Source organism: Macaca thibetana, chromosome 15 (assembly GCF_024542745.1).
Source record: "Macaca thibetana thibetana isolate TM-01 chromosome 15, ASM2454274v1, whole genome shotgun sequence".
Taxonomy (NCBI): Eukaryota; Metazoa; Chordata; class Mammalia; order Primates; family Cercopithecidae; genus Macaca; species Macaca thibetana.
The window spans coordinates 27,243,898-27,259,800 of record NC_065592.1 but is presented as its reverse complement, the minus strand read 5'-3'; the positions used below and the strand labels follow the sequence as shown (position 1 = coordinate 27,259,800).

Below are 15,903 nucleotides of genomic sequence, written 5' to 3'. Positions count from 1 at the left end.
CACATGTGGAACAATTTTAGTGAGTGGAATGCCATTGCAATTCATTTTAATCCTTTTCTGATAGTGTATAATAAAAACCTACTTAGTATAAATTATAGAAATTAAAAAACATGAATAATTGGGGAAGTTCTTAAGAAATTTGAGGTATTTGTAAGTATATTAGATAGCTGCACTGATTTTTTTTTTTTTTTTTTTTTTTTTTGAGACAATGTCTTACTATGTTTCCTAGGCTGGTCTTGAACTCTAGGCCTCAAGTGATCTTTCTGCCTTGGCCTCGCCTGCACTGATATTTTTGAAGCTGCTTTTTTTCTTTTTCTTTTTCTTTTCTTGTTTTTTGAAGAGATAGGGTCTTGCTCTGACATCCAGGGTGGATTGCGGTGGTGTGATCATAGTGCACTGTAACCTCAAACACCTAGGCATAAGCAATCGTCCTGCCTCAGCCTCTCGAGTAGCTAGGACTACAGGTTCGCGCCACTGCCTCTGGCTAATTTTTAAAATGTTCTATGGAGAAAGGGTCTCAGGCTGGTCTCAAACTCCTGGCCTCGAGTGATCCTCCTGCATTGACCTCCCAAAGTGCTGAGATGACAGGTATAAGCCACCACACCTGGCCTTGCATTTTTGATATAGTATCAGTATCAAATTATTGACTAAGATCAAGGTGTTTGTTTTGTACGACCGTAGGAATTATATTACAGATTATTTAAAAAATTGATTGTCTTGGCAAAGGTATAACTAGTTTGCATTGCATAACTGTATTTCAAGTTAGAACTTTAACTGGATCAGTTTGTCAAAGAGCTGGTGAGCAGCATTTGTTAGGAGATGGGTAGGTGAAGTATGGTAGAAGTGGTTAGGGTAAGAATTACTTTCGATCATGGCATCTATTATCCTGAGTCTATGTGGGATGCTAGAATGTTGCAAGGTAGTTGCTAAGGGTGGATAACTTTTGATAGGTATCATGGAAGACTTCCAGAATCTTTCTTAGGACTTCTGGTTGTGCTTTTCATTCTGACTGGAATTGAACCAGCCCTACAGGTTCTTCTACGTAGACATGCGAAGGATGTGTTGGAGTCAAGGGTGATTTGCAGGATTTGGGCTTCAGCGTTTGAAGGGATGGTAATGCCATTTACTGAGATATTAATTTCTATATTAATTGTCTGATAACCAGATCCACAGGGTTGGAGGAGAGCCTCATCTAGTGAGACTGTGAGAAGAAAACACATGGATAAACTCTGGTTTTAAAGGTCTGTCTGTCCCCTCCCTTCTTCATCTGTGAAGTCTTGCTAATTCTTCAGCTCTTAGCTTAAATACCACTTTCTCAGAGAAGCTTACACTGAAAATGGAACAGGTTTTTATGGTTTTATGCTCACTTAGCACTCAGGATACTGTCTTTGCAAAATTTTTTTTTTTTTTTTTTTTTTGAGACGGAGTCTTACTGTTGTTGCCCAGGCTGGAGTGCAGTGGCACAATCTCAGTTCACTGCAAGCTCCGCCTCCCGGGTTCACACCATTCTCCTGCCTCAGCCTCCCGAGTAGCTGGGACTACAGGCATCCGCCACCACGCCCGGCTAATTTTTTGTATTTTTAGTAGAGACGGGATTTCTCTGTGTTAGCCAGGATGGTTTCAATCTCCTGACCTCGTGATCCGCCCGCCTTGGCCTCCCAAAGTGCTGCGATTACAGGTGTGAGCCACCACACCTGGCCTGTCTTTGCAAAATTCTTAATAGAATTGCAGCAAAATTATTTCTTGTATCGTTAGTTCTTTGTTTCTTCCTGCCTTGCCACCATGAGTTCCATGTGAGCACAGTTCATGACTGTCTTATTAATGGCAGTGTTCCCAGTGCCTAGTGGCCCACTATCATACAATATTTATTGTATAGAAATTCTGCTGAAAAGCCCATATGATTTATCTTAAAAGAAACTCGGACTGGGTGCAGTGTCTCATGCCTATAATCACAGCACTCTGAGAGGCTGAGGCGGGCAGATCACCTGAGTGCAGGAGTTTGAGACCAGCCTGGCCAACATAGTAGAACCCCGTCTCTACTAAAAATACAAAAATTAGCCGGGCATGGTGGTGGGCACCTCTATCCCCAGTTACTCAAGTGGCTGAGGCAGGAGAATAGCTTGAACCCGGGAGGCGGAGGTTGCAGTGAGCTGAGATCGTGCCATTGCACTGCAGTCTGGGTGACAGAGTGAGACTGTGTCTCAAAAAAAAAAAAAAAAAAAAAAAAAAAAAAGAAACTCTGGGATTGACGGATCAATGGTTCAGAGAGCTGCAGAATAGATCATATAGTTGGTCTAAGAGCCTATTTGCATGGCTCCCAGAGACAGAGATGTCTGGGTAAATGAGCCTTGTTTTATAATGTTGCTTTAAATTTAGGAGTGACTAGAGTCTAAGGAGTTAGAATGTTAAATGAGAACTTCATTTGTGCCTAAGTACACTGTGCTGTATTGTATATGTTCACTGTCTGGGCCTCACTTCGTGAGTATATTGTGCTATATTGTGTATTCTCTAGTTGCATGGTAGACCACCAGAGTTGGGGGAAAGCCGCTAATTTCAGGTGAACAATTACAAAGTGATTATTTTTTTCACATTTTATAGATATAAATTCATTTAATTCTCATAATAACACTGTGAAGTCAGTATTGTTGTCATTTTACAGATAAGGAAACTAAGGGACACAGAGGTAAAATAACTTGCCCAAGGTCATGTAGCTAGCAAGTGGCCAGAGCTAGGATTTAAACCCAGGCCATCTGGCAGTGGAGTCCAGGCTCTTCACCCCTGCACTGTCCCAGCTCACATGAGGGGTTATCTCACACACACCCAGAATAGTCTGGGGGAGAACTTCTTAAGTTTTATGTCTATCAGTTTGGGTTGAGGGCAGGGCAGTTGAGATTCTAGAAAGCCTAATGTGATCCTCACCTATTCAGAATATTTGGAACTTCTGCCACTGAGGCCCTTTGAAGAGACCCAGAATTTATCTGTGTTGGTCAGTGGAGAATGTTGCTGATTCTCTGCTTTGCACTTGAATGGTCTGACTTCCTTCTGTATTCATTCTTCTGTAAACAAGGTTTATAGGTAATCTGAAACATACTGTTGACATCTGTCAAAATTGATTGTATGTCTTTTCCTTCTTTTTGTTTTTGTTTTAGGGGAGGTAGAAGTTACTTCAGGATTTTTTTTTTTTTCTTTTTGTGGAGATGGAGTCTTGCTATGTCATCTAAGCTGTTCTCAAACTCCTGGGCTCAAGCAGTCCTCCCACCTTGGTCTTCCAAAGTGCTGAGATTACAGGCATGAGCCACCTAGCCTTTATGAATGTGTTTTAAATCACAGTTTAAGCTCAAACATTTAATTCCCTTTCATCTTAACTTTTTTTCTCTCTCTCTCAAAGAGAGAGAGAGAATTTAAATTGAGACAAAGTTTCATGATGTTGCCCAGGCTGGTCTTGAACTCCTGGAGTCAAGTGATCCTTCTACCTTGGCCTCCCAAAGTATTGGGATTACAGGTGTGAGCCTGATGACTTCCAAGACCTTCATGATTGGAATTGTATCAAACCTATAGATAAATTTGGGAATAACTGCAAACCTAATGATTTTGATTCTTCCAGTCCCTTAATATGGTGTATCTTTCTGTTAATTTAGGTCATGTTTAATTTCTGTCAGCATTGTTTTGTGGTTTTTAGTATAGAAGTCTTGGGCATCTTTTGTAAGAATTATTCTTTGGCATATATTTTGGCACTACTATAAGTAGAATTTCTTTAAATATAATTTTTAAATATTTTACTGCTAGTATGTAGGAAATAATTGAGCTTTTAATATTAATCTTGTGTCCTGTTACTTTGCTAAATTCAATTATGAGTTCTGGCAGTTGCTTTGTGAATTCTCGGTGATTTCTGCATGAACAGCCATGTTATTTACATATATTATAGGATCAATTTTACTTCTTTTGTTCCAATTTTTCTGCCTTTTCTCCTCCCTCCCCAACTATGTTATTTCAGTGCTAGGACCTCTAGTACAATATTGGATAAGAGTGATACAAGTGGGCATTCTTACCTTATTCCTAATCTTAAAAGGAAGTAATTGTCTTTTACATTAAATATTAGCTGTAGATTTTTTATAGATGCTCTTTATCAGTTTGAGGAAATTCCCTACCATTATTAGTTTGCTAAGAGTTTGTTTTATCATAAATAGGTACTGAATTTTGTCAAATGCTTTTTTTCTGCATCTATGGAAATGATTGTGTGGTTTTTTTCCTGTAGACTGCTACTATGTTGAATTACATTTGCTCACGTTTTGTAAAGGATTTTTACCATCAATGCTCATGAGGAATATTGGTCTCTAATTATCTTTATTATATTGGCTTTGTCAGGTTTTGGTATTAAAGTTATGCTGGCATTCTCAAACAAGTTGAGGGAAGTGCTTTCTCTTCCCCCCATATTTTTGAAAATATTTGCATAATTTTTGTGGTGTTTCTTCCTTGAATGTTTGATAGAATTTACCAGTGAAACCACCTGAGCCTTCTTTTTGGAGAAGGTTTTTAGTTTTCAGTCAATTTCTTTCGTAGGTATGTAGTTACTTAGGTTTTCTGTTTCTTTTTATGTCATTTTTGTCATGCATCAGCAGTTGACATCTGGTGGTATTAAAACACAGCAACAACAAACTCTAAAAGGTTCAAAACCTTGTAAAGAGAGAGATTACAAGGATTTTTGGGTAGATTGTTGTAACTGAAGTCAGGCCGAAGCTAACTAGGGACTCACTTATTTCATTGCTAATTAGTTTTATCATTTTTTGAAAAAGTGACATAATCCTTTCATACCTTTTTTTTCTGTAAAGAAATTTTTCTCAAACTTTTGAAAGAAAAAGTATTTTCATGGACCTTCTTTGTGACTAGTGCTGGCTTAAATAATTTTTATTATAATGCTACTTAAATACATGTAAACTTAAAATTTATAGTTCTGATATAGCTATAAATCAAAATATACTTACAAATTCAACTTAAGTCTATCAAACCAGATAAGATCAAATTAACAACATTAATTTATAGGGAACCAGACTTGAGACAGTGTCTTCCTACTATTACAATACCAATGGCCATGTACTATAAATAAGAGCATGGGTTCTAGAGTAATACTTAAGTTCAGATATTGGCTCTGCCATTTACTTTGTGCAAGTGATTTATTTATTTATAAAACGAGGATAATTTAACTAACTTAGTCAAATTAGAATTATTGATAATAATTAGGATTCTTGGTGTGACAGGCCCTAACAGTGCTTGGCAAATAAGAATTGTCTAAAAAACATTAGCTTTAGTTGTAAGCATTGTTGTGTTACTGTTCTTCTGAAACCTAATGATTGATTTTGGGTTTAATGGTAGAAAGTCTGATTTGATATTTAATGTGCTTCTGAGTTTGGCTTTCATAATATACATGCTAATACATAGAATGTCTACTTGCCTAAGTTCATAGCTTTGCTAACATGGTATATTATACTTAATCTAAACTCCACCAGCTGGAACTCCGTGAATTTCAGGGTTTTTTGGTTTTTGTTTTTGTAGAAACAGGGTCTTACCATCTTGCCTAGGCTGGTCTCAAACCCCTGGGCTCAAATGATCCTCTGCCTTGGCCTCCCAAAGTGCTGGGATTGATTACAGGCATGAGCCACTGCACCTGGCCTGAATTTCAGTTTTTAATCAGGTGTCACTTGATAACTCTGTAAGTGTCTTATCCAGTCATTGCCCATGTCAGATATGGGAAAATGCCACCTGAAGTCATTTTTTAATTCTTGAAAATGTAGAAGCAGCATTGTTTTTCAGCATAGAGGTTATCATTGACTGCTGATGGGAAATCAGTAGATTTTAAAAACTTTATTCTCAGAATTTTGAAAATACTTTGGTTGTCTTGTTGATTTCAATTTGTATGAAACTTACAATATATTGAAGTATAGTGATAACTATTCTTTTGACTCAATATATTTAATTGCCTTAATATGTCAGCTAATTATGCTCTCAAAACTACTAGTCAACATGGTTGCCAGGTTGAAATATATTAATAGTAATTCTGGAAAACTATTTTCATTTTATGGTACTCAAAGTTTAAGAGCCTCTCCATGAGATTGGCAACGGATTTAAGAATGTAATAAAAGCAACTTAATGTTTACTATCTTTTGATCCTTTTTTTTTTTTTTTTTTTTTTTTTTTTTTTTTGATAGAGTCTCGCTCTGTCGCCCAGGCTGGAGTGCAGTGGCACGATCTTGGCTCACTGCAAGCTCTGCCTCCCAGATTCACGTGGTTCTCGTGCCTCAGCCTCCCAAGTAGCTAGGACTACAGGTGCCCGCCACCACATCCAGCTAATTTTTTGTATATTTAGTAGGGGCAGGTTTCACCGTGTTAGCCAGGATAGTCTCAATCTCCTGACCTCATGATCTGCCTGTCTCAGCCTCCCAAAATGCTGGGATTACAGGCGTGAGCCACACTCCCGGCCTACCTTTTGATTCTTAAAGGTTAGTGAATATTAATAAAATTAAATGTGTAATCTTTAATAAAATTTATAATTTTATCCACTTTGTCTTTTATTTTCACTTTAGCATTTTATTATTATAGCTATGGGGGCCTTCAGCAAAGGTACTATTGTACAGTAGCTTCTACCTGGTTAATAGATTCTTTAAGAGTTCTACGTGCCTTTACAATTTGGTGCCTTGATTCTGCCACATTTTTACATTTTTAGACTGTTCCAACATCTTCATTCAAATATTGTGCCATAAATTGCATGCCTGTAGTCCCGGCTACTCAGGAGGCTAAGGCAGGATAATTGCTTGAGCCTGGGTGTTCAAGAACACAGTGAACTGCATTTCAGCCTGGGCAGCAGAGTGAGACCCTGCCTCAAAAAAATATTGTGCTGTAATGTATATGATTTTCTATGAACATGTAGTATTTATTTCAACTCCTTTTCTTTTCTCATTGCCCTACGACACTTAAAAGTAGTATATTACTCCACCGTCACATTATGTTATTTTTATGATGTCAAATCAGGATGACTTTTGTTTTAAAATTATTAGTGCAAAAGAGAAATGTTTTATTTATATGTGCTAAGATGAATACAGCATGAACAGGTTTTCTAACAAATTGGAAGTTGAGTGATGTCACTTAAGGTGGGCCCTAATGTGAGGCAAAGGGGTGTTGAAATTACATGGCAGTACATGGCTATATGATTATTTAGATGATTAATAATATGCTCGTATTAATTATTTTTTATTACAATAAAAATGAAAAGTGGTAAAAATATTATGACATAGAATTAAGGACCTTCCAAGAATTTAATTTTGGAGTCTAATCTGAGTAACAATTGTACCAGAGTATGGTGCAGAGTAAATGAAGGATTATACTCTAAGGTATCAAAAATCAGGGAGGAATGTATTATTTTGCATGTTTAATTAGTAATTGAGTTCAGCTATATGTAACAAACAATTCCCCAGCTCCATAAGACAGGGTTAAACAAAACAAAACAAACAAAAACAAGGGAAAACTCGAACAACAGTGGCTTAAACAAGATCAGGAGTACATCTTTCCCTTATGAATAATAAGGATCCCTGAAGCAGGCAGTTCAGAGCTGATGTTTTGGCTCAATGGTGTCACCAGGGAATGAAGCTCCTTCTTGATGTTCTCTGCCATTCTTAAGTTCTTCTTCATGTTCCCAGGAGGCCTCCGTAGCTCCGGTCATCCTGTCTTTTTCCACTTGGAAAGAAAGGGAAAGAACTAAGGGGAAAAGGTAAAAACCAGACAAATCTGTGTTTCAAGGGCTTTCCCAAAACCCCACCCAGTGACTTCCATATAGGAGCTGATCATAATCTGGAAAGAAACAACTATCAGCACCATAATCCTGAATAAAAATCCCTAAAGTCTAAAATCCTGAAAATCAATCCTGAAAGATCAAAATCCCGAAAATGCAGTTCTGGAAAAAATGTAAAAGACACTTATTTTACATTTTTAAAAAGGGACTTATTTGAGAAACATAAAAACATGGCAGAACACTTCATAGGTCACTTTATAAAATAAAATAGGCAGTATTAGCATACAAATTTTTATAAACAGAAACATGCAGGTATACTAATGACAGTTGCATGGGTCTAACAGTTATGAGCAGATGAACCGTGTTCATGAAGGAATAGCTTTTACAACTGAGGTCGTCTGAAATACTGTGACGGACAACCTAAGTCTTTTGATGAGATCCATCAAAACTGTGATGGGTCACCACTGCATATGCAGTTACCTAAAGAGCTAAGATCTTGAGAAATTTTATTTTTCACAAATGCAGATGTATGAAAGGACATCTCTTCATTTATTAAGGATATTTCGGTGCTTTTATGTACACGCACGATGCTTATACACAAAGTCAACATTGTGGTAATGTACCTTTTTGGAGTCAAATTTGCAAAAAGTACATAAAATAAATTAGAACTCTGTGAGTCTTCCCAATGTTTCTACCTCCAGTTTTGGAAATGATAAGATGAAATACATAGCATAGCACATTGTAAGAGAAATAGTGCTTGACCCAGCATGGTGGCTCAAGCCTGAAATCCCAGCACTTTGGGAGGCTGAGGTAGATCGCTTGAACTCAGGAGTTCAAGACCAGCCTGGGCAACATGGCAAAACCCCATCTCTACAAACAAAAAATTTAATACAAAAATTAGCCAGGCATGGTGGTGCGCACCTGTGGTCCCAGCTACTAGGGAGACTGAGGTGGAAGGGTTACTGGAGCCTGGGGGGCAGAGGTTACAGTGAGCTGTGATCTCACCACTGCACTCCAGCCTGGGCAGCAGAGCAAGACTCTGTCTCAAAAAAAAGAGAAAAAAGTAGGGCTGCGGATTTAAGAGTAGGAAAACTAAAAAAAAAAAAAAAAAAATTGACATATGAAAATGTGTGTTACAGGGATATATTATGGCAGTTGCATGGAGGTAGTCTGTAAGAACTGGCCGACTTTCATGATCATTAACTATATTTTGAAGTCTTGCATCTTGACAAATAGCTGCTTTTTTTCTTTTAGGACATGGCTGTCATTGGAGAATACGTTCATGTTCCTTCTACCTGTGGTACTGTTCTTTTTGAAATTCTTGTATGATTCCATATACAACAACATGAGCATTGCCTATTAAATTTCCCCGTTTTCTGTGCCATGCTTCTGTTTTGTGGGTAGATGGAAATCCATTCTACATGTACTCCATACACAGACCACAAATTTGGCGGAAGCAATACTGGTGATGGAACAGCAACACCATTGCATTAAGTGTCTTTTTATCCTATTGTGCACATAATTATTTTTGAACTAGTCAGTACTTTGCTGGCTTCTTCAGGCAATATGGCTTTAATTCATTAAAAGCTTCTGGAATGTCATCTGCTGAAAGGAATGCCAGTGCAGGCAAACGAAGCTTTTAACTGAAGTTTGTATCGTTGCCATATCATTGTAGCCAATCCACTCATCTGAATTTCCTGCCAAATGCATTAGGCTGAATGGGAAACACAAACTATTGGTAACACTTTGAAATTCACTTTTAGAATTCGTTTTTTTTTTTTTTTTTTTTTTTTTTGAGACAAGTTTCGCTCTAGTCGCCCAGGCTGGTGTACAGTGGCATGATCTTGGCTCACTGCAACCTCCGCCTCCCAAGTAGCTGGGATCACAGTCGTGCGCCTCCATGCCTGGCTAATTTTGTTTTGTATTTTTAGTAGAAACGAGGTTTCACCACGTTGGCTGTTGGCCGGGCTGGTCTCAAATTCCTGACCTCAAGTGATGCGCCCACTTTGGCCCCTCAAAGTGCTGGGATTGCAGGCGTGAGCCACTGCACCTGGCCCAAATAAGCATTTATTAAGTGCTTTACTTTTTCTTGTCATTAATACATAATTGAGTGGATAAGTTCTAGAATTTTCAGATCTAACAGGGACATGAATTGTATATAGCTGATAAACAGTGGGAACAATTTTGAAAGTGCAATTTCTTAGCTAAAGTGAAGCATGTACTAGTTCTTGTATGTTAGATTTAGTGGTAAATATAAGAAACCTGTATTCTTTGACAGTCAAATCACTAGTCAAGAATAGTTCACCGTTTAAAGTTTTTTGTTTGTTTGTTTAACACTGAGGAACCTCAGTATCAACAAGTATCTTTGGTTCAGAAGGTCACTGAGCTTGTTGAATTCTTTTTATTCTCTGCTGAAGGGTGTTTTTTGAATGGAAGCATGGTGCTATACGTGAAGGGGCAGAAGTCTTACACTATTGAATAATTTGGCCAGGAGATTTCTTGTACTTTTGGCCTGTGTTTTCACTTCTGTGATCTTTGAAACACTTGCTGCACTTGTATTTGGAGAGTGGTTGTGGTCTACAAATTTTGTAAGTATATACTATCCATCTGAAAGTGCTTATTGCTTGGCTGCTGCAGTTAAGCAATTTTCTGCTTGTGCAGCACCAATAATGATTAGCATTTAAACTTTTATCTTTCACCATTTAGTAACCTTGTATATTTAACTTATCACAGCCCTTTTGCAAGGGAACATTTCGTAGTCTCTTCTGTTGTGTTGTAAGGAATTCAGTAAGAAGGAATGATACTTGGCTTTGCCAGTACCAAATCTGTATTAGTCAAGATTCTCCAGAGAGACAGAACTAATAGAATATGCATATATACATGAGAGGGGATTTATTAGGGGAACTGGCTCATGTGATTATGTAGCTGAAAAGTCTTACAACAGGCTGTCTGCTAGCTGGCGACCCTGGGATGCTGGTATAGTGGTTCAGTCCAAATCCAAAGGCCTCAGAACCAGGGAAGCTGATGATGTGACTCTCAGCCTGAGGCTGAAAGGCCGGGACCTGGGAACTGCTGGCATAAGTCCCAGAGTCCAAAGGCTGGAGGCCTCTAGTTCTGATGTCCAAGGCAGCGAAAGAGAAGCCTGTGCTAGCTCTGAGAGAGAGAACAATTCACCTTCTGTATTTGTTCTCTCTGGGGCCCCAGCTGATTAGATGGTGCCTGCCAACTTTCAGGCGAGATCTTCACATAATCCACTCAGACTCACACACTAATCTCTCCTGGAAACACCCTTACAGACACACACCCAAATAATGCTTTACTAGGTCTCTAAGTCTTCCTTAATCCAGTCAAACTGACACCTAAATTTAAGTCCACAAGTTCACCCCATGTCAGTTTATCACTCATAATGCATTTCCTTAAACCATACTTAATTTCCAAATAAAGACAATAACAAGGTAATAGTTCTACTTAACGTGATGTAGCTATCGTATGATTGTGATTTTGGGGATGTTAGACTTTAGGGATTTTGATCTTTCAGGATTTCAACATTTGGAACTATGGCATTCAGAATTTTGTCTTTCAGGATTATGATCCAAATCCCTTCCATTTACGTGTCCTTGACCATGACTGTGTCATGGAGCCATCGTTGCTCCAGGGGAAGCTGGGAAAAATACTTAAGTGAGCACACTGCTGCCTCAACAAATTTGGACTGTCTGTGAGGACTAAGCGAGAACAGACACTGGGTAGGCAAATTAGCAGTCTCTGCCACACCAATTAAATATTAATAGCTATGTTAAGTTCAAAACAGACTGGGGTACAGTAACTCATGCCTGTAATCCCTGAGCTTTGGGAGGCTGAGACAGGAGAATTGCTTGAGCCCAGTTCAAGACCAGCTTGGGCTACCTAGGGACACCCCTGTCCCTGCGAAAAAAAAAAAGAAAGAAAAAAGTTCAGAACAAACCAGTCTATGTCCTTTTTTTTTTTTTTTTTTTTTTTTTTTACATTTCTACTTTAACCAAAGTTATATGAAAGAAACATAAATAAGTCAATTTCTAGAGTATGAAGGAAACGTAAGATCATGTAGTCCTGGCATTTTAGGCTTAGAGATTATTAGTGCCTTGTCTGAGACCACAGGGAGCAGTTCCAGGCTTGGGATTTCACGTTCCTGATTCCCATGCCAGTCACTGTTCTTTCCGTTTACTTGGCTGCTTCATGAACTCTGGGTGCTCATCTGTCACTCTTCTGCATATACAAGGTGGCTGGGTTTTGGTTACACTATCTGGCAGAAAATCGTCTAATCCCTTGAATGATTACAATAAAAGTGATACGAGGAAAATTTATGTGTCTTACTTGAGAGTCTTATACGTTCACTTTGTAAGTGTTGATGGTGCTGGCAGTATGTAAACATTCATTCATTCTTCATTCGTTTATTTGACAACAACTGCATACTAGACAATAGGTTATAATGTCCCAAGAATCTTATGAATTTCCATATCCCCAAGTAGGTCCTCACTGAGTGAATAATTAAGTCATAGTTTCTGCCTTCAGGAAATTATTAGGTCTGAGAGACAGACAAGCAAATCAATGATAATAGTACAGCAAAGGCAAATCCCTTGAGATGATACAGGCATGGGTGAAGGGAAGCTAAATAAATCTCTGATGCAGAAAGGGGGTCTGGAAAGATGCCAGTAGGAGGTAGCCCCAGGTTCAGTTTTGAAGGGGCTGGCCAGGTGAGGAAAGAGAAGGGCAGCGTATCAAGCAGAAGAATGAGTTTCTCACCAGTAGGGAGTTTAGAGAAGAGGGGACCACAAGAAGTATGGGAAGAGGACATGGTCATAGGAAATGAGGCTTGAGAGGTGGCCATGGCCACATCAACAGAGACCTTAATAGTATGTTAAAGGATTTGAACCTACCTAACCTCCCTGACAGGGTGCCATGGAGTCAGGTCAGGGAATGGCTCAGGTGTCTGTCCACTTTGGTGTAACCACCTGACATTGTGGTTAGACCGTGGTGCCTGAGTGCAGAGCACCAGCAAGTCACCTCTTGTCACCCACAGCTGCAGATAGCCAGGGCCAATAAAATCACACATAAAGATTCCTGTGCCTCCCTGCCCAGTGCTCCCAGGACCCGCCTCTTGGCAAAGCCTTACTAACCTTTCTAGCCCCTTGCAGACTCCACATGTCACCTTTCACTTTCCTACCCATCATGTTGTCCTCACTCTTCAGGGACTCCTAACAAGGGCTTCTTTTTGTCTCCTGCCTAATAAGGAATGATTTGCTTCTATTTGATGGTTGGTTATGCTTGGCTTTATGGGACCCTCAGATGGTGGAAAACACCAGACATACTTTGTAACCTCTAATGGTGGGATGAAAGGCAATATTTCAGGAATTGCAGGCAGCCAGGAGACAGGAAGCCTGATCCTAAGAGTGGTTAGAGCAGGGCCTCCCGCTTCCCCATCCTTGCTGCTTCGGTCTACAGCCTGCCCCTCCAGCAGGTCTTTTCCCGGTCTCCCTGCTCTGCTGAATACTTTTCTTTCCCATTTCTCAAATCAAGCTCCTGATCCTCTCCTTGGACTCCTAGTTGCATTGTCGTCTGGTGCCCAGCAGAGAACTGGCATCCTTTCTCTGACCTCTATCCTAAGATGGATCCAAACCTCCTTTGTTGGCTCTGCCTCTAGTAGCGAAGTTTCTGACGTCAAAGGGTGTCATTGGAGCTGCATCCTCTTGGTTAATGCAAGTAATAGACACAATTTATTATTGAGGGACTATCTGAACCTCTCTGTCGGTGACTCTGGAAGTAAAATGTACCATGGAAAAGCTCATCTCTTTATTACTTGTTTCTTTTTCCTTCTCTCCTTTTTTCCCCCCTTAGGCAGGAATTATTACAACAATAAAGAAAACTAACAAAATTTTTCTCCAAATCCCACAACCATGAGTCATCAGCTGTTTTTACTTTTCCTGATATTCTCTTCCAGTCCCTGCTCATCTACAGCGACATTAACTAAATTCAGTTTTGAAGTGCATTTTTTTATGCCAAATGATCATATTTGGAACAGACTGAAGTAATCGAGCTATAGGAATATCTTGGGTAATAATGGCTTCTTCTTTTGATTATTTCCCTTTAGGAGTGACACTGCTGATCCTGTAACATGGAGGATTGTCTTCATACCTCATCTGAGAATCTGTCCAAATTGGTCAGCTGGGCCCACAGCCATGGGACTATTTGCAGCCTCATTCCAAACCTGAAACACTTGCTTTCTGAAGGTTCCCATGGGAACCTGACAGCAATGTGGGGCTGTAGTGCTGGCCATGCTTATCACTGGCCGCTAACAGCTACTTGCAGAGCTGGGTCCCAAGAGAGGGTCTGTTTCCAGGATAACAGAAGTTTTAACTCTGATAGTCCCAGTATAATCGGGGTGCCCTCTGAGACACAGACTAGCCCTGTTGAAAGGTACCCTGGGAGACCAGTGAAAGCAAAGCTAGACTGTAACCGGACCAGAGACTCTTGTGACTTCTCCTATTGTAGTGAGCCCTCTGAACTGGATGAAACTGTTGAAGAATATGAAGATGAGAACACCCTGTTTGACATGGTTTGTGAGTCTTCTGTTACAGATGAGGATAGTGACTTTGAACCCCAAACCCAAAGGCCTCAAAGCATTGCTCGCAAAAGACCTGGGGTAGTCCCATCTTCCCTCCATTCAAGCTCCCAGGCGCAGATGGTTGACGAATGCAGCAATGATGTCATCATCAAGAAAATCAAACAAGAAATCCCTGAAGATTATTACATTGTGGCAAATGCAGAACTGACAGGAGGAGTAGATGGACCAGCCCTATCCTTGACACAGATGGCAAAACCCAAGCCTCAGACTCACGCTGGTCCCTCCTGTGTAGGGTCTGCTAAACTGATTCCCCATGTCACATCCGCCATCAGCACGGAGCTAGACCCACACGGTATGTCTGCATCCCCCTCTGTGATCTCCAGACCAGTTGTCCAGAAGACTGCTAGGGTATCTCTGGCTTCACCAAACAGAGGCCCCCCTGGTACCCATGGCACCAACCAACAGGTGGCCATGCAAATGCCTGTGAGCACATCCCATCCTAACAAACAGATCAGTATCCCCTTGTCTGCCCTGCAGCTGCCTGGACAGGATGAACAAGTTGCCTCTGAAGAGTTCCTGTCCCATCTGCCCAGCCAGGTCTCCTCCTGTGAGGTAGCCCTTTCTCCCTCAGTTAACACAGAGCCAGAAGTGAGCTCCAGTCAGCAGCAGCCCCCAGTCGCTCCAGCCATAACCACTGAGGCCACAGCACAGTGCATACCAGGTATGGCATATGGGGCGACAGCGAGTCCCTCATCCACGCACGCCAGAATTCTGCGCCGTCAGCACTTCTAAAACCATTCACTCCAGTTTGCTAGAATTCAGTCCTTTGTTAGTCATGGAAAGATAGAAACAATGACTCTTATGTCCAGGTGATACTATAAAGGAAATTCATAAGAATTAAGGCCATAACCAGTTGACATACCTTAGGGCTGAGAGGACAGCTGTAAGATTGTTCTGTTGATATTGTAGCGTTAGATTTAAGGTTGATACTTGTCAGCTGAATTTTTATATAGTAAAGTTATTTTTGAAAGTTTTAAAAATATGTTTTTCTATCAGTAGCAAGGTGTTTAGTTGTTGTTTGAAGCCAAAATGATGTTGAGTAAGGCATATCTTGACAATAGACCTAATGCTTTTCCATTATTATTTATTTGACTGAGCCAACTTCGACATTGCTATTCATTTTAGTTGGTGTGGTAGTTAATAAGTTTTTTAAAAAGCAATAGACATTTCTAAAAGAGGTATTTGATCTTTTCTCTTAAAATTTAAAAGAATACGGAAACTTGGATTTCTGGAATCTGTGAGCCTAACTGGAATGGATTGAGAGGAGAGTGAAATAATTGTACGAGGCCCCCGCACCTGTAATTCTAACGTTCTAATGTTCTTTAATTCTGACATTCAATATTTATTTAATCTGGGCCATTAGTATATAAAGGGGTTGGGTCTCATGCTTTTGGCTTCGTGATTCAAATCTAGTAGGTTAGAATAGAAACGTGGACAAGGACAAACAATTGTGCAGAAATCTGTG

At 39.9% G+C, this 15,903-nt stretch overlaps 1 protein-coding gene across 2 annotated transcripts in view; it reads left to right on the top strand.

Moving 5' to 3' along the window:
- Nucleotides 1–15,903, top strand: part of KIAA1958 (KIAA1958 ortholog) — a 172,329-nt gene that overhangs the window by 70,595 nt on the left and 85,831 nt on the right. For both annotated transcript variants that reach the window (XM_050760992.1, XM_050760993.1), the window contains exon 2: nt 13,905–15,099. In XM_050760992.1, the coding sequence (XP_050616949.1) occupies nt 13,929–15,099 (1,171 nt within the window). In that variant the 5' untranslated portion in view covers nt 13,905–13,928. The remainder of the gene's footprint in view (nt 1–13,904; nt 15,100–15,903) is intronic.